General features: G+C 43.6%; 2 protein-coding genes, 1 long non-coding RNA gene and 1 pseudogene across 3 annotated transcripts; 2 read left to right on the forward strand and 2 right to left on the reverse strand.

Moving 5' to 3' along the window:
- The first annotated feature begins 483 nt into the window (after positions 1 to 483).
- On the forward strand, positions 484 to 2,444 carry LOC107281384 (uncharacterized; annotated as a pseudogene).
- Positions 2,445 to 3,120: 676 nt separating this feature from the next.
- HKT2;4 (probable cation transporter HKT9) lies at positions 3,121 to 5,207 on the reverse strand. The gene is made up of 3 exons (NM_001421873.1): positions 4,035 to 5,207; positions 3,720 to 3,950; positions 3,121 to 3,611 (listed from the first exon to the last, which is right to left on the reverse strand). Exons 1-3 carry the CDS (start codon positions 5,135 to 5,137, stop codon positions 3,416 to 3,418), a joined length of 1,530 nt encoding a protein of 509 aa, NP_001408802.1. The 5' UTR covers positions 5,138 to 5,207; the 3' UTR covers positions 3,121 to 3,415.
- A 2,332-nt stretch (positions 5,208 to 7,539) lies between these two features.
- Positions 7,540 to 9,805, reverse strand: HKT2;1 (cation transporter HKT1-like). Its single transcript, NM_001421874.1, has 3 exons — positions 8,600 to 9,805; positions 8,265 to 8,486; positions 7,540 to 7,972 (listed from the first exon to the last, which is right to left on the reverse strand). Exons 1-3 carry the CDS (start codon positions 9,763 to 9,765, stop codon positions 7,768 to 7,770), a joined length of 1,593 nt encoding a protein of 530 aa, NP_001408803.1. The 5' UTR covers positions 9,766 to 9,805; the 3' UTR covers positions 7,540 to 7,767.
- Positions 9,806 to 26,004: 16,199 nt separating this feature from the next.
- On the forward strand, positions 26,005 to 27,558 carry LOC136357070 (uncharacterized). The gene is made up of 2 exons (XR_010742121.1): positions 26,005 to 26,375; positions 26,795 to 27,558. It is a non-coding gene; the product is annotated as an uncharacterized lncRNA (long non-coding RNA).
- Positions 27,559 to 27,778: the final 220 nt, after the last annotated feature.

A 27,778-nucleotide genomic window follows, 5' to 3' on the forward strand; every position in this document is an offset into this window, starting at 1 on the left:
CGTCACCTTCCTCACATCCTACTTCCGCTACCTCCCCACCTGGGACGCGCTCCGCTACCTGCGCCTCGCGAACACCGACCTCCTCGTCGCCGTCCGCCTCATCGAGCTCAATCGCGGCTGCTACAACACCAAGGACGAACGATTCCAAATCTCCTCCTACGCTGCCAGGGCTGCCCTTACATGCGCAGCCTCATCCGCGAGGCAACCGAACGTCGACGGCTTCATCGCCGCTTCGTTTTCGCTGGCGTCTCATCTTGAATTCGTCACCCAGGCCGTGATAATAGCAGATCGCGGCTTGAGAAGATCTTGTTGCTTTCTGGAATTCTGAAGAAGAAGAAGCCGCTCACGCTTGAAGTCTGACAATCCAATGATTTTTCGCTGATGAACGGCGGCTTCGTAACTGTCATACTGGTGATGCTAATGGTGAGAAGGTGCCAGGTGGTTTGACAATATCACTCCGGGCTGTTTTACTTGACAAGATTCATGCCAAGTACATCAAGGCAATCTCTCGATTACCAATGCAAGATGTTCGGGCTCATTACCACCTTGCCTTTGTCAATGGTGGTTACTGCTATGGCCCATTCAGTTGTGTGACCAACATCATCATCAATACCCTCTGGTATGACTCTGCTTTCCCTGCTGTGGAGAAACTTGAGGTGGACATGATCTGCACCTCCACCTTTGTTCGTGTGGAGTCCCGGTCCCTTCGTGGCCTTATCAAGCAATTGCTTACATGCATTCCTGAGATTTTTGAGCATGATGCCATGATATATCTGCTAAAGAATAATCTGAAAGTTTGCAAAGCAGTTGAAATGGCAGGAGTGTAAGGGTGGGAATCCAGCTGGGATGTCAGTGCCTACAAGGCTGCAGCGGATGCATTGTTTCATCCTGAGCTCGAAGCTTATGTACAGTTTTCCACTCAATCTCTACCTAAGGTGCAGGCTGCCGTTAAATCACTATTGTGTGCTTCTACCCCACTTTCCTCGAATGATGTTCTTCAGCTAGCTACGTTGTTGCCATCTTCAAATTGCATCTCTGCTAAATCTTTGGAGACAATTGTTGATCTGTCTACAGATGCATTGGATATGTTTATAGCGTTCAAGGAAAAATGTGTCACTCAATAGGGTTTTTTTCGTAGAAAGATTGAAGCTGCACTAAGGAAAAAGGTTAGCACCTTCCATTCCATATTATGTGCTACTTTCAAAGTATTGCTCTCTAGTTAGACTATTGATTTGGAAATGAAAATATATATTTAGTGTAGAATTATCTATTTCATATTGTCATTATAATTGCTCTTCTCTGCAAATTCAATTCTTACCTGATGATTGAGATAATGAAAGGATCTGTTTATCGCGGAATTATCATTTCATAATGTCATTATAAATTTATAATTGCAATTTTATGCAAGTTCACTTCTTTCCTAGTTTAGTATCTATTTAGCGTGGAATTATCCATTTCATGATGTCATTATGGTTGCACTTTTCTGCAAGTTCACTTATTCCCTAATGATTTGATTAGGATAACGATGAAAGGATTTGTTCAGTGTGGAATTACCCATTTCATAATGTCATTGTAGTTTTTCTTTTGCAAGTTCACTTCTTCCCTATTGATTAGGATAACAAGAGTATCTGTTTAGTGTGTAATTTTCCTTTTCATAATGTCATTATAATTGCCATTTTTCTACAAGTTCACTTCTTTCATGGTTGTAGGGATATCTATATGATCTTCAAGTAATCTGTGTTGCAAATGAGCGTGTGGGCAGCCAGATGAACTTCTTGGACTTCAAGTGTCCATATTCACATGTAAACTTTTTGGCAAGCCCAAAAGTTGGAAGTGGACTTAAGTTATTCTTTGCTGAATTCAGTAATGATGATGATGATGTATCCTTTTGCTGTACTGTCTCAAGAAAATCAAAACATGGTATGTTTGATATATGATTGTGTCCTTTTCTTAAATATAATTTATAGAATGATTCTTTCTTGTATTTTGATGCTAACCTTTTTTTGGTATGTCTTTTTTGGAGAAGCTCGTTGTTGTTATTATGAATATGAAGGGACCAGGATTATGCATCCTGCGCATCCAATTGAAAATTATTGTGGTGGCGACATGGACTTCACAGAAATGGCGCATGGCACGCATGAGCTGACCAATGCAAGAATCATTAGTGGTGGGAAGTGGGCAGGCAATAGAGTAGGCATGTGTGGGGACGATTATATCTATTTCGATCCTACCCGAGATGCTAAGTTCGCCCAATGCATGAACCGAACTGCTTCAAGGGCGAATATAAGCTGGAGTGACATTTTAAGGGTGAATACAAGCTAGAGTGACATTGAGAGGCATGAACTAGAACTGCTTTATGGGTGAATGCAAGCTAGAGTGATATTGAGAGTATAGGTGATGTGTATTCCGATGTCTTATTTTAATGAAGGTATCTTTTTTTATTATAGTTTTATGTGGACTGGATGGTTATTTATAATATACTGCAGTGATATGGCTTAAAATGAGTTTCAGGATGTGTATCGATGCCCTTTGATGCTTTCCATGCTTGTAGTTTTGCATGAGTTGTGGTGTTCATATATTTTGGTACAGTGGGGGTTTGCTTTCACAAAGTTAGCTTCTTCCCTTTTGCTTGCAGTCCGTGGATACTTTGGTTGTTGTTTTTTAGGAACTGGTTGCTATTTTTAGGATACCACAATGATCTTATCAGAGTTTGTTAGGTTCTATTTCTTTATTATTTTATTTCTTGCTGTAAATAGTGATATTATAGCTGATTATGATTCATTTTTTTTATAGTATACTCCTTATATTCAGTACTAGTTCCTCGAGGGGAATGGTTTATGAGATTTCTGGGATCTTGGCAAGAAGCTCAACTTGGTTTGTGATACTCGGACCTCTTTGCAGAAAATGACTACTAGCATTTACCATGAATGCATTCGTAGCAAGTTTCAGAACTTCAGAAGCATTGGTAGATACATTGTTCATTTACCTGTTCTCTCATCTATCAATTCATTTGAGAACATGTTCCCCTGTTCATCGTCTAGATACTTGCATGCAACATGATCCTGGCTATGATTGACAATTAAATTAGTGTAATTTACTAATTGATATAATAATAAAGGTTAAAGGGGGGATAAATGTGTTCTTTTTTAATAATCCATTAATTTTTAAGAAAAGGAGGGCCTTTTTTGACTGTCTACATTTGTGAAAAATTGCAGGAATCGCAACGGCGCCGTCTGTTTGTCGGCAGCGAGGCACTCCCGCGAAGGGCATCACCCTCCGCCGCCTCCGGTAAGTGCGCTGTCGCCAATCATTGAAATTTGAACATAGAGGCAGATCATAGTTGAGTGCATCCATTTTTCTTTTCTTTTTTTTTGATGGGATGGTACACTGCATTCTTGATTCTTGCATAACATCATCACCTAGTTCGTGCGCTTGTGGAATCCTTTGAGTTGAGCCTCCCGTAGAGCATCGCAAGAACAAGAATCAGCTTCCCTGGTTCACTCCACCACCCCGAGAAGCTGTATGGCTTCTCATGGCAAGCAATCCCATCCTGGTGCTGTAGCTGTCTCGAGCAGCTGTAGCCAGTGGACAACCCAATGTTCCCGTAGGCACTGTGTGCAGAAGCAATGGGTGATGAATAAATTAGCTGAATTAATCATGGAGGGAGCAAGAACAGTATCAGAAGAAGAATTTGGTGAGTAGATGTGCAACTTAATTACCTTATCACCTCAAAGATGATGTTAAATGTGGAGAAATTGAGAGGGTCAGTGGAGATCGATCTCCTTTCAGTGATGCAGACCAGCATTATCACTGTGGTGTTGAAGGCTAGTGGTGAAAATGCCATCGTCTTCAGGAATGGTTTCCCCTTGCTTGTTCTATCGTCGCTTTCCGGGCCGATTTGTTTGTGATCTTGACATGCTGAGAACAACTTTGTCAAGGATGGAGTGTACCTGAGAAATGTAAGCAACCGTGTTATGTTATCTCTTCTGATTGTTGCCTGAAAAATGTGAAGAGCTTGAAAGAGAGGAACTCACATCATGACCATGAATAGTACTAAAGCCGCTGGCGCAACAAGGGAACAATCAATGGAATTTTCTCCTGCCTGCCTTGCACTCACTGCCATGAACAATGCATTGGTTATCTTCTGGAGGGAGGTTAGCCCTGCAAACACTGCAGAATCCCAGTTCAAGCAGCAGAAGAGGATGACTGTCATGCCTACAAAAGCAACCTCCACAGCTGCAAGAAATATTGTCTGCAAGTTAGGTAGCAGGTGACTGAAACCTACTGAGCTGCTGTTGTTCATCATGAAGTCTGGCTCTTCAGCTTTTGCTAATCTTAGTCCTCTCAATGCCCATATCACCAACCTCAGAAACATAGGGAGCAGTGTGCTGCCTGCAAGAATCTGGCCGATGAGTAGCAACAGGAGGCCATTGTTTGAGGAGAATACAGCCATACTCTCATTTGTCGGCAATAACCCTCCATTTGTAAATGAGGAGACTGTGACCGATATCGAGAAGAGAGCTTTGTTGATGCTTTTCCTTGTTAGCACATCTCTAGCACTTGAAACATGAGCTATGTACATGAACACCAATAGAGAACCAGTGACAAGAATAATAATCATGTATGCCAACACCACAAACACTAAGTATTTGTGGCAGCTCCTCTTGATATCAGTGGAGTTCATGGATGGAGTTTGTGGAATTGCCTCTTCTAGATGTGACTGCTCACACACGGTAACTGAACTTACTCTACGGTTTTCAGGATCATGCTTGTTTTGCTTGCTCGACTCAAGGACAAGGCCAAGAAAGGAAAGGAACATCTCACTTCCTAAGAACATCAAGAGAGTCAGGACAGCTATCTGAGAGCTAGAAAGATCCTCCATTTGTGTGGTGGCTAATCCTGTGACTGTAACTGCAGATGTCGATAGGAAAAACATATCGATATAGCGAGGATTGTACTTGTGGTTGCTTGGCCTGAGCACCACCAAGGCAACAAAACCAAGTACATCAATGATAAGAAAATAGGACAGGTGAATCAAAAGCGGGCTAAGATGGAATGCGATGAACCGACAAATCAATGCCGACGAGTTGATGGCATGCCTTGCAGAACTGACAAAGATATGCAGCCGAATAGGCATTGGAGATAGAGGGCAGAGCCTCTAGCTCCTTATTGTGTTTGTCTTGATTCAAGATGGAACTACAACTGCTGTATTGAAATATAAAGGTGACAACCAATCTCAGTGAGAGTATATATATACAAGGCACTGTAATAGTGTATCTGTCTATTGGTTAATATTAGTGGAGAGGAGGAAGACATGTGTAACATAGTTGAGATGCCTTTCAGAACATGATGTTAAGTTGCGGAGCATGCAGGTAGATACACGAATGCTTGCAAAAAGCATAGAAAGAAGTGCTCTACTGCTTGCATGCGTGCTGAATTTTTGTTCCTCTATTTGCCATACTGGTAAGGCAACTATGACTGTGGATAAGCAAGTGTAATGGGTGAGAATAGCAACTGTTTGAGCAAGATGACATGTTATTGAAAGAGCAGGCAGGCATGCTCCTCAACCAATTGACTGAAATTCTTGGCAATTGGTATAACATTGCCGACATCCGAAGGTTAATAGAGTTATTACAGTGCCTCTGTTTGATATCATCTCTGAATTTTTATGGAGAACCCGAGAATGATTACAGTACATCTGGAATGATATGGTGATTTTTTTTATGGATGCCAAAGCATCTCTGAGATTTTGTATTTGAACAAGAAGGTTAATAGAATTATTACGGTACCACCACTTAGTATCATTTAGGTAAGTATATTCAACTCATCTCTTTCGTGCAAGTTATTTGAACTAGCATGACGGCCCGCGCAGATTACGCGGCTAACATCATTATATTTTCTCTCATATAATAACATATATGTTTTCTCAATGTATTATTCAAATATATTAAAATGACAACATAATTTTAAATTTTGAATTAACTTTACGAAACTACTAATGTGTAGTATTCATATTGTATTTTATATATGTGTTAGCTATTAATTATTTTTAATATCAAATTTTAGTTATTTGTAAATTATATTCCTATATGGACTCTAGACTCGTCTTTCAATATTTATTTTTTTTTAAATTTCTAATTTTTGTTATCTGTAAATTGTATTTTTATATAGACTCTAGTCACTTCTTCCAATATTTTTTTTAATTTTGAATTTTTATTATTTCTAATTGCATTTCTATGTGGACTCTAAACTCATTTTTTAATATTCTTTAATTTTTAATTTCGAATTTCAGATTCGTATAAATTGTATTCCTATATCGACTTTAGACTATTCTTCTCATGTTTTTTTTTAATTTCAAATTTTAGTTATTTGTAAATTGTATTTTTATATGAACTCTAAACTCTACTTTTAATTTTATTACGTTTATTCTGAATTTTAGTTAGTTTTAAATTCCTATATGGACTCTATACTATACTTCTAACATTCCTTATTTTTAATTCCGAATTTCTATTATTTCTTAATTGTATTTCTATATGTACTCTATACTCTACTTCTAATATTCCTTATTTTTAATTCCGAATTTCTATTATTTCTTAATTGTATTTTTATATGGACTTTATACTCTTCTTCTAATATTCTTTATTTTCTAATTTCGAATTTCAGTTATTTATAAATTGTATTTCTTTATGGACTCTAGTCTCCTCTTCCAATATTCTTTATTTTTTAATTCCGAATTTCAACTATTTTTAAATTATATTTCTATATGGACTCTGTTCTTCTTTTTCTCCGAGTAATATGAGAATTTCTAGGCCGTGAGAGTGAACGTGTAGGCTCCTTTTTCTTTTCCTTTAATAAGTTAATAAGTTAATAGATAGATTTGGTTGCCTTGAGTATGTCCTGCACTGATGATCCAGAAAGAGATTGCAGCTACTACCAATCGATAGCACTGGAGCATGTTTAGCTGTTACAAAATTCATGGCTAGGAAGCATTCTGATGCCATGCTTCAAAGGACATGCACAGAAATCACTGGACAGAAATCAATCCTCTATCAGCCACTGCTCTATTCAGTTCCTTGCTGACCATGGTACACCATAAATGCAAGCATGCTGTTACAACCGGACTCATCCAGACAAAGTACGATTGTTCGAGTGGACAAGCATTTCTGGACTGAAACTGGAGGTAAACTCGTGATCGTTACTAATTGTTTTAAGATGTCCTTGAATTCAGCAAATTTTGTAAAAGACACCGGAGAAGGTTTATTAAGACCACTCACTGGGAATTAGCACCTACTAGGTACATACATCACGTGGACTGATGACTCCATGTGTTAGTTGCATTGATAATTTGATGGCGACTGGCTTAATACAAGTACAAAAAAAAAGACTTGGGGTGTGTTTAGTTCACGTCAAAATTAGAAGTTTGGTTGAAATTGGAACGATGTGACGGAAAAGTTGAAAGTCTGTATGTATAGAAAAGTTTTAATGCGATAAAAAAATTTGAAGTTTGAAGAAAAATTTTAGAACTAAACTCGGCCTTGGTTGGAGAACAACAGTTCTATATTGCAATTGCAACATATTGGGTGTTCTTTTTTTCGGGAATACGCTAAAGGATTGCGCACCACTGTATTAAGAGGAATAATATTGGGTGTATTTTTATACACTATGGCCCAATTAGAAACCTGAACTTTCAGGCAGAACTCTAAATAGTTACATATACTGCACTTGATGCACTTGCCTTTGCAAGTGCTTTTGTTCAGGCTTCAGCTTTTACCATAGCCTCCAATATTCACCTGTACCTTTTGTGAAGGCCTTGAGCCTTCCATAGAGCATCACAAAGACTAGCAGCAACTTTCCTTCATCACTCCACCATCCGGACAAGCTGTACGGCTTGTCCTGGCAGATGCTCCCCGGGTGCAGTTTCTGCAACCTCGAACAGCTGTAACCAGTGGATAGCCCTACATTCCCATATGCACTGCAAAAAAAAAAAAGAAAGAACAGGCATACTCTTTTAGAAAGACAGAATAGTACAAAATAGTTATCTTGTTGAGAACAATCTATGTTTGGGTTAGTTTTCTTGTCTTCTGAAAGATTCTGAGGTGTCAGATGTGGATCTTACTACTTGGCTTGCTTTGCTAATGAAGTTTATTATTTTATCGTGTTTCGTTGTTTTTATTTTGCCTACAATATCATTGGCTTGATGCCCAGTGTAACTTAGCAGATTGATACGAGAATTTTGATTGCATAATCAAGAGAGAGGAACACACCTGATGATTTCAAATATCATGTTCAGAGCAGAGAAGTTGAGTGGATCATTTCTGAGACGACTCCTCTCAGTGATGAATGCAACTATCACAAAGACTGAGATGCAGGCAAGCTGTGAAAATGCCAAGTTCTGCACCACTAAACCTAATTTTCTTTTCGCTTTCTTATTTGCAGTTTTTTCATCTCCATTGGACAGTGCAAATGTTGTCGATGGTGGTAAGTACCTGAAAACCAAGAAAGTAAAGTTTCAGACAAATATGTCATCACCTGAAGGCTGAAGCTAACAGTATTAGTTGGATGACATGAAACATAAATAGATGAGGTGTCATGAACTAACATTAAGATGATGAACAGTACTAGAACAGCAGGGGCGATGAGTGAGCAGTCGATGGAGTTCTCCCCCGAGTGCCTTGCGTTCACTGCCATGAACAATGCATTGATAATCTTCTGGTAAGAGCTGAGTCCATCAAAGACTGAAGAATTCCAGTCGACAGCACCGAACAATGTGACCAAGGAAGCCATAAGGCCAATGACAGTTGATGCCAGAAACGCCGTTGGCAACTTAGGAAGCAAATAATCATACTGTAGCTCCTCAGGGTTCTTGATCATGAGCTTCAGTTCTCTCAACTTGGTCACCTTCCCCAGGAACCATATCAATAGCCTTAGGAAGAGAGGGTAAAGTGTATTGCCTGCAAGAATCTGGCCGATGAACAGGAGGAGGAGGCCCGGGTTCTTGGAGAAGATTGCCATGTTCTCATTCGTCGGCACGAGCCCCACATTCGCAAACGAGGAGACTGTGACCGAGAATGAGAAGAGTGCAATGTTGATCCCTTTCTTCTTCAGTGGAGCTTTTGCAGATGAGACACGACTTATGTACCAGAGAACCAGCAGAAAGCCAGCGACATGGATCACAACAAAATAGCTGAAGACTACAAATCCTAAGAACCACCTCAGGCGCTTGCTCCTCTTCAAATCCTTAATGGTGGAAGATGGAACTTCAGGAATTGCTGCTTCCAGCTGCAGCTCTTCACAACTTATCACAGTGCTTGCCGAGTTGATTGTATCAAGCTCGATAGGAACTGAACTGACCTTGTCCCCTGAAAACTCTGGGTTGTGCTTATGGTTCAGTCTAAGCATGAGGCCTAGGAAAGAAACAAAGACTTCACCCCCGAGAAGCATCAGCAGTGTAATAACCACAATTTGTGAGCTTGAGAGAACCTCCATTTCGATGGTGATGAGGCTGGAAAGTGTCAGAGCAGAGGTTGACAAGAACAGCATGTCAATGTAACCTGGTCTGAATTCTGGGTTGCTTGGCTTCAGGAACATCAATAGAACTGAACCTAGGATGCTAATGAGAAGGAAGTAGGACAACTGAATCCAGAATGGGTGAATATGCAAGGCAATGAATCTATGGGCTAGAACAACAAAATTAACAAAATATCTACCGATCCTTCCGAAGCTCTGCAGCTTGTTATGAATGAAATCATGGTAAATGCTCGTCATTTGATGCAAAGGAGCAACGAGCCAACGAGTATGAGAAAGCAAAGTGAGTGTCCTTTGCCAAGACCGGTCTGCTTTTGTGTTATTTATATGCAGGCAATGGAGGAGTATTGGCTTTGGTGGTATCTGTGAGACTATGATTCCATTAAAAAAATCAATTATTGGACAGTAAGACCGGTATAACTAATCTGTAGCTCAATTATTTGGTTTTCCTGGTGATAGATGCAATGCTTCCTTATCAGATGCATAGCTCGAGAAACACCCACACTCTGAGAAGAATTACTATACGGATTCTCAGAAGTGTAAACACTGATACTACCCATGGATGACTAGCTTCTGCATAAGTAAGTTCTGGCTGCTTGGAACCTGGCCGGATGAGATTATTCTTCGTGGAATATTTTCAGCAGCATTATTTGTCTTTTTAAAAGTTCTAACTGTTCTAATGATTACCTGCTCAGCGTCAAAAAAAAAAAAAAAAGAAGATGACTTGCTTCTTGTTGTTTTTTTTGGGAATTCGCAAGGAGCGCATCTTTATATTAAGAAGAAATAAAGTTTATGTACAAGTGGACATAACAAAAGAAAAACAAGACGGGGAGGATACAGGAGAGGTGCAAGAGCATTAGAGCCTAATCTCCAAGCGACCTCTCTCTATCTACATGGACTACTAAGGTGTGTATGGCAGCCCTAGCCAGCCTCCAAAGATCAGCTTCGTCTATCATGGCCCGAGCGATCTCCACCCAAGTTATGCTGACCTGATTGAAAACTCTATTGTTTCTCTCTTTCCAGATCGTCCATGCTACCAGGGTTGCGATGGTGTCAAATCCCCGACGATGCGCCTTGGTCATCTTCTTTTTGCTATCACAGAGCCAATGATGAAAGGAAGGTTCATTGATCGGCAAGCATTTCGAAAGCCCAATTGCTCTGAGAGCAATCCACCACAGCTGCCAAGACTCTGGACATGCAACCAAAAGGTGATCGATAGTCTCGTCACTTTGATCACAAAGAACGCAACGCACAGGGTGCGACAAGCCATGGCTCTGGAGACGGTCTGCCGTCCAGCATCTGTTGAGAGCGACCAACCAAAGTAAGTAGCGACAACGAGGAGGCGCCAAGGATTTCCAATTAGGCTTGTATTGAAAACGGATTCTACCCGAGAACAAAGCACGGTATGCTGACCGAGAAGAATACTCCCTTGAGGACTCCCACCTCCAAGTCAGAGAGTCAGGCTCATCCGAGAGTTGAACTGATCTGAGGATGTCCTAGAGTTTGAAATACTCCAGGATAGCTTGGACGCCAAGAGCGGCGGTGATGTTCCTAATCCACCCTCTGTCGTGAAGCGCCTCAGCCACCGTACGGCGATTTCTCAAACGGGCAGGGACAACCGTGTATACGGCCGGTGCCAATGAGCGAACCGATGAGCCTTCGAGCCAGGTATCTTCTCAGAAAAGAACTGAAGTCCCAACACTTGTTGTTTTTGATTAAGGGGGTGTTTAGATCCAGGGGTGTAAAGTTTTGGCGTGTCACATCGGATATGCTGGCACACGTTTGAAGTATTAAACGTAGACTAATAACAAAACAAATTATAGATTCCGCCTGTAAACTGTGAGACGAATTTATTAAGCTTAATTAATCTGTCATTAGTAAATATTTAGGCCCTATTTGTTTAGGCTTATAAGCCAACTTATAAGCCGAAAAGTCTAAGCCTAAACAAACAAGCAGCTTATTTGTTTGGCTTTTTTGAAGCCATAAGCCACTCTAACACTATTAAGCCAAAAACTAGGTTGGAGAAGATTTTTTGGCTTATGTGAGGTTGATGTATGACTCCACCACTAAACTTAGGACATTAAATCCACCGGCTTATAAATCATATAAGCCAATAAGCTGACTTAAAAGTCTAAGCCAATAAGCCTAATCCTAAACAAAGAGGGCCTTAATGTAGTACCACATTGTCAGATCATAGACTAATTAGGCTTAAAAAATTCGTCTCGCAATTTACATGGAATCTGTGTAATTAGTTTTTTTTTTTCTATATTTAATACTCCATACATATGTCTAAACATTCGATGTGATAGGGTGTAAAGTTGTAGGGTGGGATCTAAACAGGCCCTAAATAAGAGTTTCTCGAGACTATTTCTGCCTTTGCAACTAGTACATCAGCGTTCTAATATCACATCTTCATTGTACGTACGCAAGATTAGACCTGCCAAAAAAAATAGAGAAAATTAATCTCCATCGATACTTAAAATTGGGAAATTTTTTTAAAAAATATACCCATTTTCCACTGATTTTACATAAATATACACATTTAGAAGGATTTACATAAGTATATCATTGTTGCAGAATAAAAGTGCGAGTACGTGCGTGCGTTACCGTGCCAATTCGCGCGGCGAATGTCCCGCGACGCGGGCGCGAGACTACGACTTCGCATCTCTTAACTGGCTAACTCGGTGATTAATAGGTTAATTAGCGTCATTAACAATTAACTAATTATTGTTATTTCTTTTGATTAATACTAATCATTATACCATTTTGCTAGTAGTTGGTGAAGCGAGACCGTACTAATTATTGTTATTTCTTTAATCAGCATCATTAGTAATTAATTAATCACTAATCATTGTTTCATCTCGCTTGTTGGTGTCTCAGACACTCGCCCAATGACACCGTGCTGGGTCCCGCGCCCTCGTGGCACCGTCCTGCGAGACCGCGGCGTGGCCACCGGTGTCGTTATTTTCGTGCAACGGTTCAGCGATATATAACGTGCCATTTTCACATTCCTACTCAACGACGGTGGTAAATTTGTGCCAAAGAAATTACATCTCGTATATTTTTGAGGAAAAGATAAATAAATAATGTATTTTTAAATTTAATTCCTTGAAGTTGGACTTGGAAAAAATGGAACAAAATCTTCATCGTACACAAAACTTTTCTTGGAAAAATTGAAGAACATGGTACTGACCATGGATGGGAACGTTGATCGGCATCTATTGCTAGGTGCATGTGCAACTACTAACGGTAGCAATCAAGGCATACAAAATGGACCAATCAAACTGCTAATTAAAGAAGGCAATAAACAAGCAGAATGATTGAAGGCATTGAGGCCATGTTCTATCTTTAATTTGAGTGCAGAGTACATCAAGTACAGGTACGTTCATCTCAGTAGTGTATGAGCTCATGCAAAAGCAAATGCAAAAAGCATCCTTCACCGGCCAACCAGCAGCATGTATCCTCTCTCTCTCTCACTTGCATAATCCTCCGTACATACATAGGTTCGTAGCTAGAGTTTACTTTTTTTTTTGGACAGACTAGTATGCAGCTAATTAACTGATCAAGGTCAAAGGGACAATGATGGAGCATTTGCATATGTAGCTTCTTCTGCTAGCTCATCTGCTTGGCTCTAGCTTCGACAGTAACGCTTGCTTGGGCATTGGAAGGGACAATCCGACAATGGACAAGAGACATGGCCACTTGGGACAATTGATCGATCATTGCTGAGTTTGTTCTTGTTCGTAGTACAGGCTGATTGATGCAGTAAGAAACAAACACCTGCAGGTTCCTCAGGTTGATTGGTAATCTCTGACAGAAATCCCTCAATCTTATCTGGGATTGATCTACGTCATAAATACCAGAAAGACCATAGTTTTACACCGTATATGTCAAACGTTTAATTATCCGTCTTATTTGAAAAAAAATTTATGACTAGTATTTTTGTTGTTATTAAATGATAAAATATAAATAACACTTTATGTGTGACTTTTTTTTTATTTTTTTTCATAACTTTTTTAAATAAGACGGACGGTCAAACGTTAGACACGAAAAGCTATAATTATACTTAAAAAAGGACGAATGTAGTATGGACATTTCTATATAAACAGAGATGATACATCACTTGCATACCTGCAATGAACTTCTGAAAGCTTGAAATATGGCTATATCTAGAGAGATATATATATACTATACTACAGATGTGGTGCGTTGTATTAAAACACAACCCACCCCCACCCCACCCCCCTCTCTAAGATTATACACCTAAGGTCCAATTGGGGCCTGGTCAGACCCGCCATATACCTAAGGTTAGACTTGTCTCATACGGGAAGTTCGGGTCTGTTTTTGAATTCAGCTAAACTTTGCTATAATTGGATCATAATACAAATTTGGCTATCAACAATACTGTTAAGAGAGAAAACTACTCTCCAATTATAAATATTAAATATTAAATGTTTAGGATAACACACTAAGATTTATGGATGGATTTTAGTTCGTTCGATCGATCGAATCTTGTCTTGTTAAGTAAATCTATGACCGAATGAGGTAATTAACCTCGCAAGCATGCACACAGCTACTCCCTTCGTCCCATAATATAAGGGATTTTGACTTTTTATTTATATTGTTTGGCCACTCGTTTTATTTGAAAAAAATGTGCAAATATAAAAAATAAAAAATTGTTCTTAAAGTACTTTGAATAATAAATTAACTCACAAATAAAATAAATAATAATTCTAAATTTTTTAAATAAGATAAATGGTTAAACAGTGCTTATATTATAAGAGGGAGGGAGTAGCATACAAATTGTCATGCGGTTAGCTAGCAGTTTGAGAAGACAAGTTCATGGAAGACGCTAGAAATTAATGTAAACGTGGAGCGATCCAGTTGAACCTGGCTGCTGGACGTTAACGGCTGAGTTCGGATGGGGGAGATGGGAACCTAACTCCTGCGCACGGAAAACGGAGCGGTCCATTAACACGTGATTAATTAAGTATTAGCTAATTTTTTTTTAAAAATGGATTAATTTGATTTTTTTAAGCAACTTTCGTATAGAAACTTTTTACAAAAAAACACACCGTTTAGTAGTTTGAAAAGCGTGCGCGCGGAAAACGAAGGAGAGGGGATGGGAAAAGGTGCATGCGAACACAGCCTACAATAAAATAAAGTGCATTATTCAGTGAAGAAAAAAAATAATACCATTATTGGAGGCTGCGACGTACGTGTGCGTGTAGGCATCGTACAGGTCGCTAGCTCGATCTCTATCTCTTTTTTTTTCAGCTTAATTTGTTGAGGAAGCTAGTTAATTAGATGTTGATTGGCTGCATCGTAATCATAGACTTGAATTGGCAGCCCATGATGAATGATTTCTGCCACTGAGGCTGCCGGACGCGTGAGCTCCGCGTATAGCTACATGTTCAACTATCACCTACTGGCGCCGTACCAATGTTATCTTCATTATTTTTTTAGGGGAAAACAACACCAGGTTGTACCTTTCCATTGAATATAGCGGAAGAAAAAACAACCCCTAAATACAAAAAAACGAAAAACTTTATACACTTTAAATATTATACATGGAGGGGTAGAAGGTCTCGCAAATGCTTTGCTCCTGCCATCGTCCAAGTCCGCGCCTCTTCCTTTATCTTGACGAAGAGCAAAGATGGCGTGGCCTCCTTGTGCTGGAAGATTCGTTGGTTCCTTTCCTTTCATATCTCTCAAACTATGAGGAGGATGAGGGTGCGCAAACCTCTCTTAGAAACCTCTGCCGTGTTAGCTAGAGTCTCCCACCAATTTTTGACAGTTTGGGTCATCCCCCAACGCCCAGGGTCGAGCTGCTAGTAAGCTACCCAGGTGGCTACCATGCTCCATATTCTTTTCGTGTATTTGCAACTGACAAGAAGATGTAGGGCTGTTTCGCCTTCTCTGCGGCAAAGTGGGCAGAGCCCATTATTTTGCCATCCTCTCGTCGCGAGTCGATCGGAGGTCCAAACCCTATTTTGGATGACCAGCCAGGCGTGGAATTTACACTTCCCTGGCGCCCAAGCTCTCCAGATGAGCGAGTCAAAGTTCGTGTCTGTCGCGCCGAAGCATTGTGCCTGGTAAGCCGACGACGCTGAGTATTCTCCATGGTTTGTGAGTTTCCACGCAATTTGGTCCGACTGCTCATTGTTTAAGTGAATGTCTCTCACGGCAATCCATAAGGAGACTAGTTGTTCAATAAGGTCCACCGAGATTGACGGGTTGGCTTCAAGGTCCAAGTTGTTGATCCAAGCATCAATTTCCTTTCCCTGTCATAGGGACTTGCCTTTTTTCTTCGAGATTGCATAGACCAGTGGCATGAGGTCCTTTGGTCTGCGCCCATCTATCCACGCGGAATACCAAAAGCGTGTTGTGTTTCCGTCTCCAACGGTTATCTTTGTTGACGCAGCGAAGAGAACCTTGTCTACTTCATCGCACGACGTTTCTAGGCCCGCCCAAGGTTTGCTTGGGTCCTTCCATTCATGCCATAGCCACCGTAAACGTAGTGCCCTCGTGAACTTTTCCAAATTAAGTACCCCGAGACCTCCATGACAAGTCGGCATGCACGTTTTTGTCCAATTGATCTTGCACTTTCCTCCTGTGATGTCACCTGTGCCGGCCCAGAGAAAGCGGCGTCGTTGCTTGTCCAGTTGCCCAAGAGCTTCCTTTGAAACTCTAAGGGCGGTGAGGAGGTAGATTGGTTGGGCCGTTAAGACTGACTTGACGAGCGTGGCTCTTCCAGCCGGCCCCATGTTCTTTGTAGCGCCCGTTCCGTCGTGGCGCCTAGCGGGAAAATTATCTCTTAAAAACCCTAATTGCGAAATTTGTTTCTTCGCTTGTTGTCTAGTGTCCGTGCCATCTCAAGATCTCAATCCCCGATCTATCGTCGAGTTCATTTCCGAATCCAAATCCTTCCAAATCAAATCCATCCGCAAAAGTCTATTTTGCCTCCCCCGGGTTCGATGGGCCGAATTTCTCTCGGCCCATCTCCCCCTCCCTCCCGGCGCTCTCTCTCTCTCTCTCTCTCTCCCTTCCTCCGCTCCGCCCGCGCGCCGCGCGCGCGTGCGCGAGAGCCGCGCCCAGCGCCCCTCCCTCCGCTCTGCCCGCGCGCCGCGCGCGCGTGCGCGAGAGCCGCGCCGTCTGCGCCGTCCGCGCCGCCCGGCCCCGCTGCCCTGCCGCGCCTGCAGCCGCGCAGCCGCCCGGCCCCGCAAGCCAGCGTGCGTGCCCAAGCCGCGCCGCTCAAATCAGCCGCGCCGCTCAAATCCGCCGCGCCGCCCGTTGTTTCCCGCGCGCGCGTGCCGTGGTGGCCGACCGCCTGGTCGCCGCCGTCGTCAGCGCCTGTCGCTCGTGTCGTCGCGCCGCTCCAAACCGCCCCGCCGTCATCGCCGTCGTCATCACCTCGGCCCCGCCTCCCCGCGCGCAAGCCGCCAAGAGACGGAGGCAGAGCCCTCCTCCCTCTGCCGCGACGCTCCCGCTCCCCTCCTCCTTTTTCCCAAAGTGGCAAGGGACGAGCTCCCCTTTTCTCCCCCTCTTTTCCCCTTTTTCCCCCTCGCCGGCGTCACCTCCTGTCGCAGTTTTGGCCGCTAGCCGGAGCGCTAGCTCGCCGGCTTGACCGTCCAATGCCGGTTCCCCTCTCCCAAACCGACATTGCCGCCCATTTAAACCCGGCTTCCCCCCTTTCCCTTCCTCTCCCATTCGCCTCCGTGCCATTGCTGTCGCCCCTGTTCGCCGTCGCCGTTCGTCGTCGCGTGTGTGCCGGAGGAGCCGGTGCACACTAGGACGCGGAAGGGCACTCCGGGCGCGCCCTCTTCTTCCTCTTCCTCGGCCCGAGGCCGGAGAGATTACTCCCGCGCCGTCGGCCTCTCGTCACGGCGCCCCGCCCGCACGGTAGTGCCTCCCTCCGTTCTTCCTCCTCGCTCCATCTCCCCCCCTTAGTTTTCGGTGGTAGCACGAGTAGCCTCCCCGTAGCTAGCCGGCGCCGCCCCGACCGTTGCCGACGCTCGCCGTGTGCTCGCCGCCGTCGCCGCCCCGCTCGTCGCCGGCCTCGCTCGGCGTAGCTCCGCCCAATCCGACGCTAGCATCGGATTCCCGTAGCCGCGTAGATGCTCTCGCCGCCGGGAATCGGCCCCTCGTGACCTCGTCGCCGTTTCCCCCTTCTTCCGCCGCCGGATGCCGCCGCCGCAATTCGCCGCCGTCGGGCATCCTCCGGCGAATCCGGGTCGTTGGCTCATCTCCTCTCGTCCTGTGCAGCCACCCGGTGTACTCGCTTTCGCCGGTATCGCCGTGGTTCGCTCCGCCGCTCACCGCTGTCGTCTGCCGTCCGTTCCGGCCGGCGTCGTCGTCTACCTCCCGCCGGCCCGCGTGGCAGCCACGTAGGCGCCACGACGGCGCCAGCTCAGCCGAGGTCGGGACGGGCCGACCCCGGTCAGTCCCTCCCCGTGCGCGCGTTCCACCGCGAGCCGTGAGGCTGCGCGTGGACCCGCCGCACCCGCGTCCACCGCGAACCGCGCGCGTGTATCACGTCCATCCTCCACCCTAGCGCCGCGCCGCGTGCTCCCTCCGCACGGTGAGCCGAGCCGCTGACAAGCGGGTCCCACCTGGGACCGCGCGAGGTGAGCCCGGTCCACCGGCCCTCTCTCTCCTCCCCTCCCGCGCGCGCACTTGGGCCGCCTTGGGCCGGCCGGCCCATTTAGCTCGGCCGGTCCGCTCCTTTTCCCTTGGGCCGCGCCCTAGCCGCCCAAGGAAAAGTCTATAATCCCTCCCTCTTTCCTTTTCTTTTCTTTTTCTTTTTCCAAAAAGGATTTAATTAAATCCTTTTCCCTTTAGACCAAAAATCCAATAATCTTAGAAATTCAATATCTTCCCAACCGTAAATCCGTTTGACTCCGTTCAGCTTCCAAAATTCCTCAAATCTCGAGATCCATCTAATGGCACGCTTAGAGGTCATTAATAGGGCCTTATTTTCGCCGTTTGTTGAGTTGTCCCGTTTCACGTGTAGTTTCGGAGCCCGAAGACCCGCAGTGCGAGGATTTCGAGGATCAAGCTCCAGATTTCGAGCAAGGCAAGCCACCTTTGAACATCTTGAGCCTATATTTGAAATTTAATTATATTGCTTGCAAAATATTATGCATTGATAGGATCGCACTTAATCTGTTGTCCCGTCTGCAAGGCAGATTGGCGGACCTGCCTAATTTGTTGCATTTGATCCTTCCTTTGTTAATTGTTATACCATGTCCCCTTGTAACCACCCAGTTGCGCCTCGATATTCGTGCACTCTGTGCGAGTACCGATGGTCGCCTTCAAACTTAAAATCTGAAAAACAACTTGGGTAAAACTTGGGTTTTACAAAAGACTTGGAAAACCCGACACCTGGGTCGGCGCTTGCGAACTAAATGAATTTCCAAAATCGTGGACCGGGGAATGTACCGGGTGTACGGTTTCCCGCTCTCGCACTTAAGGACCGATTCCTTGGAATTTCATCCAAACATAAGACAAGTACGACTACATGGGTGGAATGGGACACCCCTGGCTGAGTAACTAGCTTATTAGGGGAGCCTTGATGCCGAGAGACATGTGGATTCGCCGGGGTGGTGTCGGGGAGGACCCCTGGGCTTCCTGGCACAGTATGGTCTGGGACCTAACCTGTTGTTGGTCTGGGACCCCTCTCGTCGGCATATGGTAAACCTGTGTCGGCTTTCGAAATGCCTTGTCATGAAAGCTTGGAGGTCTCCCGACGTGGCTGATCCCCACGGGCTGGGTGATCCGGGTTAGTAATGTCGTGTGGGTAAAGTGTACCCCCTCTGCAGAGGTTAACAAACTGTTCGAACAACCGTGCCCACGGTCATGGGCGGATGTGAGGTGATTCCTAGCGTAGTTTGGTTTGACTACTGCTTGTGAAATTGCTGTGTGAAAAGGGGTTCGGTGTTTGAAAAATCTGCAGCTGATGGGATCAGCTAGGCCCGGGTGGCCGTTTGAAAAGTTGTTGGCCCGGGTGGCCGTTTGAAAAGTTGTTGGCCCGGGTGGCCGTTGAAAAAGCTGTTGGCCGGGTGCCAACCTTGTTTAAATTCTAAAGACTGATACATTGCACATACTCCGACCGGACGAGACGCACTGTCTCATCCGTGTCGTTTGAGAAGCACTCACTTAGTTGTTTCAGAAAAGAGTTCAAATAAAATCAATTGCAAAAACACCAGCCTCTCCTTGAAGCCTGCATTAAACACTTATTTCCCCTGGCTTGCTGAGTACTCCCGTACTCACCCTTGCTCTATATAAATAATCCCCCTCCCAGTTGCTGAAGAAGATGAAGCGGATCCCACTGATGAGGAGTTCTTCCAGGAGCAAGCCGGCTTCGATGAGTTTTAGGGTTTCGGCCTAGTTCCCAAGTCGCGCCTGTGATGTTTGGTCCAAGTCCTGGCTTCCGTTTCCCTTTTGTAATGTAGTTGTGAGCTCGGGATCTGTCCGCAGCCCAACATGACTGTACTTCTACTCTATAATAAAGAGATCTCTGTTGCTGTGATATTCTGTCTCCCTGTGATACCAGCACTGTTTCCTGGGACTGGTATCGATTAACAGGTTAATTTGGAGCGTCACAGGCTAGTTCCGGTCGGTACTAGTTCGGGGCGTGACATTCTTCCCCCTCCACCTGGCTATGCGCCCGGTGATCTTGTCGAAGACGGACTACATATCTGACGTTTTTGAACGTGCTGATGAAGCCTAGAGGGGGGGGGAGGGTGAATAGGCTGTCCCTAAAAATTAAAAACAAATCGCAGCGGTAAAATTCAAACATACCGGAACTTCCTGGTAAGGAACACCGGAACTTCCGGTCTGCTAGGCCCGGAACTTCCGGTGTTCTTAGGCAGGAACTTCCGGGTAACAGAACAAAGATGAAATTCAAATTTCGGAATAGGAGACTAAGCCAATCTTCACACGATGATGCACAGGTATTCTAAGTAGAGGATAGATCACAGAAACATCCACAGAAACATCACAGAAAGAGACAAGAGCGATTTTTTCCCGAAGTTCGGATCTTACGATCCTACTCTCCGTTGAGGAGCTCTAAAGAGCTGGGTCTCAATTAACCCCTTGCCTCACTTGTGCAAAAACCCCAGAGGAAATCCACAGCCTTCAACCCAAAACACCCCTAGGCAAATTTCTAGAATTGAGTGACCACCAAGATCCAACTCAACCTTCTTATAGAAATTCGCCACAAGTGTGAGTTGCTCTACTTGGAAAACCTCTAGAATCTCAGCACAAGAACTTCATTAACTTACCTCGTTCCCTTTCGGAGGAGAGGAAATCCTTCACAAACTTACCCGGGACATCCACAATATGCAACGGATTCTCGCGGGCGACACCTAACCGTCTAGGAGATCATCTCCAAGAGTAATAAGCACCGAGATGACAGCCCACGAGATATTTCAAGTGCTCACCCAAGATCCTAGTCTTCACACATCTCCAAATCTTCCTCTCTCACTCTCAATCTCTCTTTTTCACAAGAATTGGGCTCAAGATTGAGTGGAGAAGGTAAGGAACACTTGGGAGAGGCTAGTAACAGCTCTAGGGTCGAAAAGTAAAAGTGGAATGGCCAAAAAACGAGCTGGAAACGAGCTAGTTATGTATAACGGCTAGGTGACGTCATCTATCCGCTACTCACAATTTTGAACTGGAAACTAGACAGGAAGTTTCGGACCTGGAAGACAAGAACTTCTGGACAACACTTAGGAAAATCTTTTTCACAAGACCGGAACTTCCGGACCTGGAAGACAGGAAGTTCCGGACATGCATTTCTAGACAGATGGAGCATTTGCAAAAATGACTCCAAGGGGAAATGTCACTTGATTCACACTAAGAGCACTTGACACATCTCAGAGCATCACCTGGAACCCCTCTTAATAGTACGGTTTTTCCTAAAACTCGATTGCAATAAATAAACTATCCTATGCATTTCTCGAGTTCCGGTCCGCTTTGATTTTATACTTTTAGGGGGGGGGGGGGTCTCCAAGCATCCATCTTCCACACCTTAGACTAATGCATCTGAAAGTAGCTCAATAAACTCATTAGTCCCTTAACCACATTTGTCATTAATCACCCAAACCCACCAAGGGGATTAATGCACTTTCAGTTTTTATCCTTCCTAGGGCTAGGGGTAGTCCAAGATATTTCATTGGGAATTACGCTCTTACTGCCGGGACACCTTCTAGGATTTCACCTAAGTCTATGCTCCCACATCTGATGGCTGCGACCTGGGATTTTTGACAGTATGTAGTCTATGCTCACCTAGGTCATTATCCAATATGTATTATTGACAAATTGATTGGCCATTGTATTATGTGGATGTTGGAGTGTGGATCTCCCATAATAGGAAAGAGAGGAGCCCCCTTGAAGATTCGGCCAGGGGACGAGTAGAGATCGAGTTCGTTATACGTGAAAAAATGGCATACCATAAATGAAAGCATGCAGTTACAACCCGACTGATCCAAACAAAGGATGATTGTTTGAGTGGAAAAGCATTTCTGGACTGAATTGAAACTGGAGCTAAACCCGTGATCATTATTAATCTAATCTTAAGATTTCTCTGAATTCGTCAAATTTTGGAAAAGACACCGGAGAAGGTTTATTAAGACCACTCACTGAGAATTAGCACCTACTAGGTACATACATCACGTGGATGGATGATTCCATGCGTACTCCCTCCGTCCCCAAAAAAAAAATCAACCTAGGACAGTGTATGTCTAGATACATTGTCCTATGAAGGGATGTCCAGATATATTGTTCTAGGAGGGAGAGGTTGATTTTTTTGGATGGAGGGAGTAGTTGCATTGATAATTTGATGGCGACTGACTCAATACAAGTAAAAAAAAAGGGACTTGGTTGGGAAACAACAATTTTATATTAATTGCAATTTCAACATATTGGGTTTTTTTTTTCAAAATATGCAAAAGTATTACGTATCTTTGTAGTAAGAGAAATGATATTGGGTGTTTTTTTATCCACTATGGCCCAATTAGAAACTTGAATATTCAAGCATAACTATAACTATAAGAAATCTTATGATAGGTAACGTTTTACTTACATCACAAAAACAAACAATTATGTCATGTTTCAAAATCCGTGACGCTCACGTGACAAAAATTCATTCGTCACCTATCATGCGTCTCTAATTATGTTCTTTGATGAAAACTTTTTTTTTTGTCATTAATCTAGTGACGTTTCTTCTTTCGTCATTAACTTTATGACACTTATTTTTGTCATTATCTATCTCAGAAAACATCACAAAATGTCTTTGTGGCCTATCTAGGTCCATATAGTGAGTAGCCTGTTTATGGGTTAACCCAATTAGATTTAGGCATGGTCCATTTAAGATGTAGCACTTTACTCATAGTTTTCAGCCCAATATTATATCCATTTGCATTAGTATCTATTAATAAGTGAGCTAAGCCAATTTCAAAAGCCTATATAAGCCCAAGCATTACACCCAACAACAGCCCGTATAGACCTAAGCACTATACCAAATAATAGCTCATATATCAGATAGGTTATATAAGCCCAATTAACATCCAATATTGCATAAGCTCTGTCGGCGATATGGGCCCGGGGGCCGGGGGTACCAAACCCAGGAGGGAGAGGCTACCCCCACAGGACACGTGCAATAAATCCCCCATGGGAGCACGTCCTTGTGTGGGGGGCGGCCATCCCCCCTCGGGCTCGGGACCACCCCCGCACCCCTCGGGCCCGAGGGTTTGGGTTATCCCGAGCCCCTCGGGCAGGTGCCGCATGGCAACCATGCATGCATGTTAAGTGGAACGACTGCTACCCACCTAACCGCATTTATGGCAAGCGGGGCAGGCGCGCTCCGTCGCACCGAATGCGACGGGAAGCGTGCGTCGTGCGCCTGCGACCCGTCTGTGACCCACCTGTGACCGGTCTGCGACCGGGTGATGAATGGATGGGATAGCGGCAAGCCCCCCACGCCCCGAGCTCATGTCAGGCGGCATGAGGGCAGGTATGCCCTGTCTCGTCATGATGATGAGGAGCTCTGTGCCCCTCATCCAATCAACAGCCGGCTTGACCAGCCGGGACGTGGCCGACATTGTGCTCTCGGTACATGCATACTTCCAAAGGTCCTCATGCATTAAATACCGAATGACAGCGTTGTCCCCTGTGTCAGCCAGCAGGATTTGATGGGACTTGCCCAGCAGCCGACGTGCGGATGACTTCTGGATCAAGGCTCAAGACATGCATTAAATGTAGAGAATATTTTCCTCTTCCCGATGGTGGCTCTTGCGGCACATGTGGTATCCCCTTAGAGTATAAAAGGAGGACCGCGCCTAGCGGAGGAGGGGGGATCGAACCTTCGAGGCCAGCGGCTAAAGGATTGATCTGCCTTAGCTTGCCCACCAGGGATTCAGAGACTTTGGAAGCACAAAAGAATCATCCCCTAGTCCTCATCGTCACTTAGAAATTAACCCCCTCTAATCCACTTCACATACGTCCTAAAAACTCCTCAAGAATTCACCCGTGCCCCCGGCCGAACTCACAAAGGGGGGCCTCACAGCCTCCCGCTGGAGGGGACCACTCTCTGACAAGCTCAATTAAAATCCAATATTTCACAAGCCCAATTAACAACCAATATAACACATACAAGCCCAATAATATACATACAGGTTCACTGTCAAGAACTCAGTGATCACAACCATCTCACGTCGAGAGAGAAGGGGAGAAGAGAAGAGAGGGGAGGGTGGTGAAGATGGGACTGACATGTAGGTCCCACATGACAGAGTTGACAGATTTCGTGACGGGGTGGCATGTTCTAATTTTGAAACATTATAGTGGCATCCACCTGATTTCATAAATAGTAATGATATATTTTCAATTGGGTAAATTTGCAATGGCATGGATCCACTTAACCCCCGAATCAAAGGATTTATGAAGGAATTTTATAGAATTGAAATCCTATAGGAAAGTTTCCAATTTGACCCTTTGATTAGAAGGATTGAATTTTTTAAATCCTATAAAATCCATATGGAATGGCTCATTACATGTAGGTTTAGGACAAAATTTAGCAAGATATTTAATCTCTTGGAAAAATTTCTTTGAGTCTATCTCTTTCATCCGATTCATGTGTTTTTTGTGCGGTCCAAATGTCCAATCAAACGATCATTCCTATCTTTTGCAATCATCTATTTTACACTTATAATTACTGTCAGAATCATGTGTTTTTCTATTATTTCATTTTTCTTATTTCTACGATTCAAAAGGCCCTAAACAGTTACATACACTGCACTTGATTCACCTGCCTTTGCAAGTGATTCTGTTCAGGCTTCAGCTTCTACCATAGCCTCCAATATTCACCCGTACCTTTGGTGAAGGCCTTGAGCCTTCCATAGAGCATCACAAAGACTAGCAGCAACTTTCCTTCATCGCTCCACCATCCGGACAAGCTGAACGGCTTGTCCTGGCAGATGCTCCCCGGGTGCAGTTTTTGCAACCTCGAACAGCTGTAACCAGTGGTTAGTCCTACATTCCCATATGCACTAAAAAAAAGAAGAAATATGAGAAATATTCCCATAGAAAGACAGAATATTATTATTTTTATCTTGTTAAGTACAACCTTGTTAAGGGTATAGATGTTTGTTAAGGGTATAGATGTAAAGAGTATTTTGGTCATTTTCTCTAGCCCTGTAATCTACTATATTGTCTATTGGGCCAACTTCTGTGGTAATATAACACAGAATTGGTAAAAAAAATATCGTAAGTTTTTTAGACAAAAAAAATATCGTAAGTTTTTTACTTAAAGTGTAACTATAGTATATAGTATAATTAGGGACAGATCTAGGGGAACTTATCTCCTTCTTTCTTCTTTAGTCCTTCTTCATTCTTCAGTCCCTCCTACTCTTCATTTTTTCCCTCTTCTTCTCATTTCATCTCCTTCTATCAATGGTGATCTAATGGGGTAAGTCCTCCCCCTAGTATCCACACTGAATTTGCCCTTGAGTATAGTTGTAGTGTAACTACAATGTAATTATACTCTACTGTATCTACATTGTAATATCTTCACAAGTCATATATATAGCTGCATATATTATTTTAATACTTATATACAAGTTTGCTTTTAAAAAATACTTATATACAAGTTATAATATAAATATAGTTATAGTGAAATTATATTATAATTATTAGAAAACCTAGACAACGGTATCCCATTGGAACGAGATACCCTTATATGAGACAGTACCTGATACCTATTATGGTATCAGCTGCATAATACCCGATACCTGTTACCCGGTACCTGTGATACCTAGGACCTAATACCTATGATACTCGTACAAGAGAATAGTTAATATGTCTATCCCGTTGTAACGGAATCCCGTTTTGTAGCAGCCCTCTATAATTATACTTTAGTTAGAATTGAAAGTTTTTTCAGTTTTTTTTTATATAGTCCCAATATAATAATATATAACCCAGTCAAAAAAAATATACAATGATAGCAAATCCCCTAATTGTGACATGGTATGGGAGCCCCAGCCGTCACTCCGGCGAGCCTCGGTCGGCGCTCCGGCAAGCCACCGGTGGCTCGATGCCCAAAACCCCATCACATCATTACCTCAGTTCAGATCAACTCCAATCGTCTCGTCAGTCGTCATCTTCGTCAACTAGGTGCAGCGGCAGCCGTCATCTTGGTTGAGAGCAGCTCGATCCGGCCCTGAGGTCATCAGATCCGATCTCAGTCCCAAATCCAGCCGCGGCGCCGTCGTCAGCAAACAAGCAGCAGCCAGCAGTATGCATTGCATCGTCGTCCATCTTCAGCAGGCAACCAATAGCAGCACCAAAGAAAGGTGTCTGATCTGCATATTTATTCTGTCTTCTTTCTCTTCGGATAGGTTGGGTTTAGGGCTGACCATCTTTAGTAGCAGCAGTGGCAACCTGTGGTTCTCTTCTTCATCAGCTAGTAACAGCAGCAAAAGCAAATGCCTCTTCTTTCTTCTGGGCTAGCAGCAGCATTGTAGCAAATTCCATTCTACGCATGGCTTGGATTGGTCTCTGCTCGGCTCATTAATTCATATCATCTTATTTCTCATGCTTGCTACTGTCATTACCACCTTATTCATTAGGTTGATTTCCTGATCATTTCTTCACAACTACTAACACAAGGTGCTTGACAAAATGCTTCAAAGAGTTGCTCACAGCTCCTGGTCATGCTTTTGCTGTCCAAACCTGTGCTTTACTGAAAGTTTTCGTGGTCTTTCATCACCAGGAGTTGTCCATCTTCATCAGCTGCTGCTCTCTGCTACCAAATTGGATAGAATCAGCTAGTCTGCAGTTTCTGGGCAGCCAGCATTTTGTCTTTTGCTGGCATATCAATGTACTCTACAAATCGATTTCTTTTGTTTCCTATCTAGTCTATCTATTCAAGTCCAGCTGCATATATACTGGTATCATTGTGTCATTTGCTAGTTGCCATCGAGTCCATCAAACTCATTGCACATCCTTCAATTCGTCAAAGTCATGCCAATCTATCTCCAACTTCATCAGCTCCACATCAGAGCTGATCATTGTCATTTCACCATCATCATCATCATCATCAATCAGTGAAGGGCTGAAGAACAATATGTGAAGGTCCTTTACCATTGTCATCAACGTCTCCGATTTAGTGAAGAGAGCCGAAGAATAGTTTGTGAAGGCTTCAAGGTAACGAGAGCCGAAGAACCGAGGTCCACTTCATTGAGGAGGGGATGAATTCTTCTTCTTCGTCATCATTTTTCAAGAATTGCACGCTTCAACAATATTTTCAAGCATGGCTTTGATTTTAGTTTCAAAATGAAATATATGGATCATCATCCTCATTAACCCATTGTCTAGTTTCAAAAGCAATGCTATTGCATACACATTGCATTTGATAGGGGGTGTTAAAGGTATAGATGTGAAGGGTATTTTGGTCATTTCCTCTAGTCATGTAATCTATATTGTGCCTATTGGGCCAACTTATATGGTAACAGTAAATCCCCCAATTGTGACAAATCTATGGGTTAGTTGTAGGGATGAAAACGGAGCGGATAGTTTCTGTCCGATCCGGACAAAAACGGATACGGATACCTTTCGGATCGGATAATTCTCGGATAGTTCAGATACGGATACGAATACGAATATTTTCTCCCGGATACGAATACAAATATGGTATCAGGGTTTCCGTCGGATACGGATAATAATTCGGATATCCGGTGAACAGTGCTATTCGGAT

Source organism: Oryza sativa, chromosome 6 (assembly GCF_034140825.1).
Source record: "Oryza sativa Japonica Group chromosome 6, ASM3414082v1".
In the NCBI taxonomy this organism is placed as follows: Eukaryota; Viridiplantae; Streptophyta; class Magnoliopsida; order Poales; family Poaceae; genus Oryza; species Oryza sativa.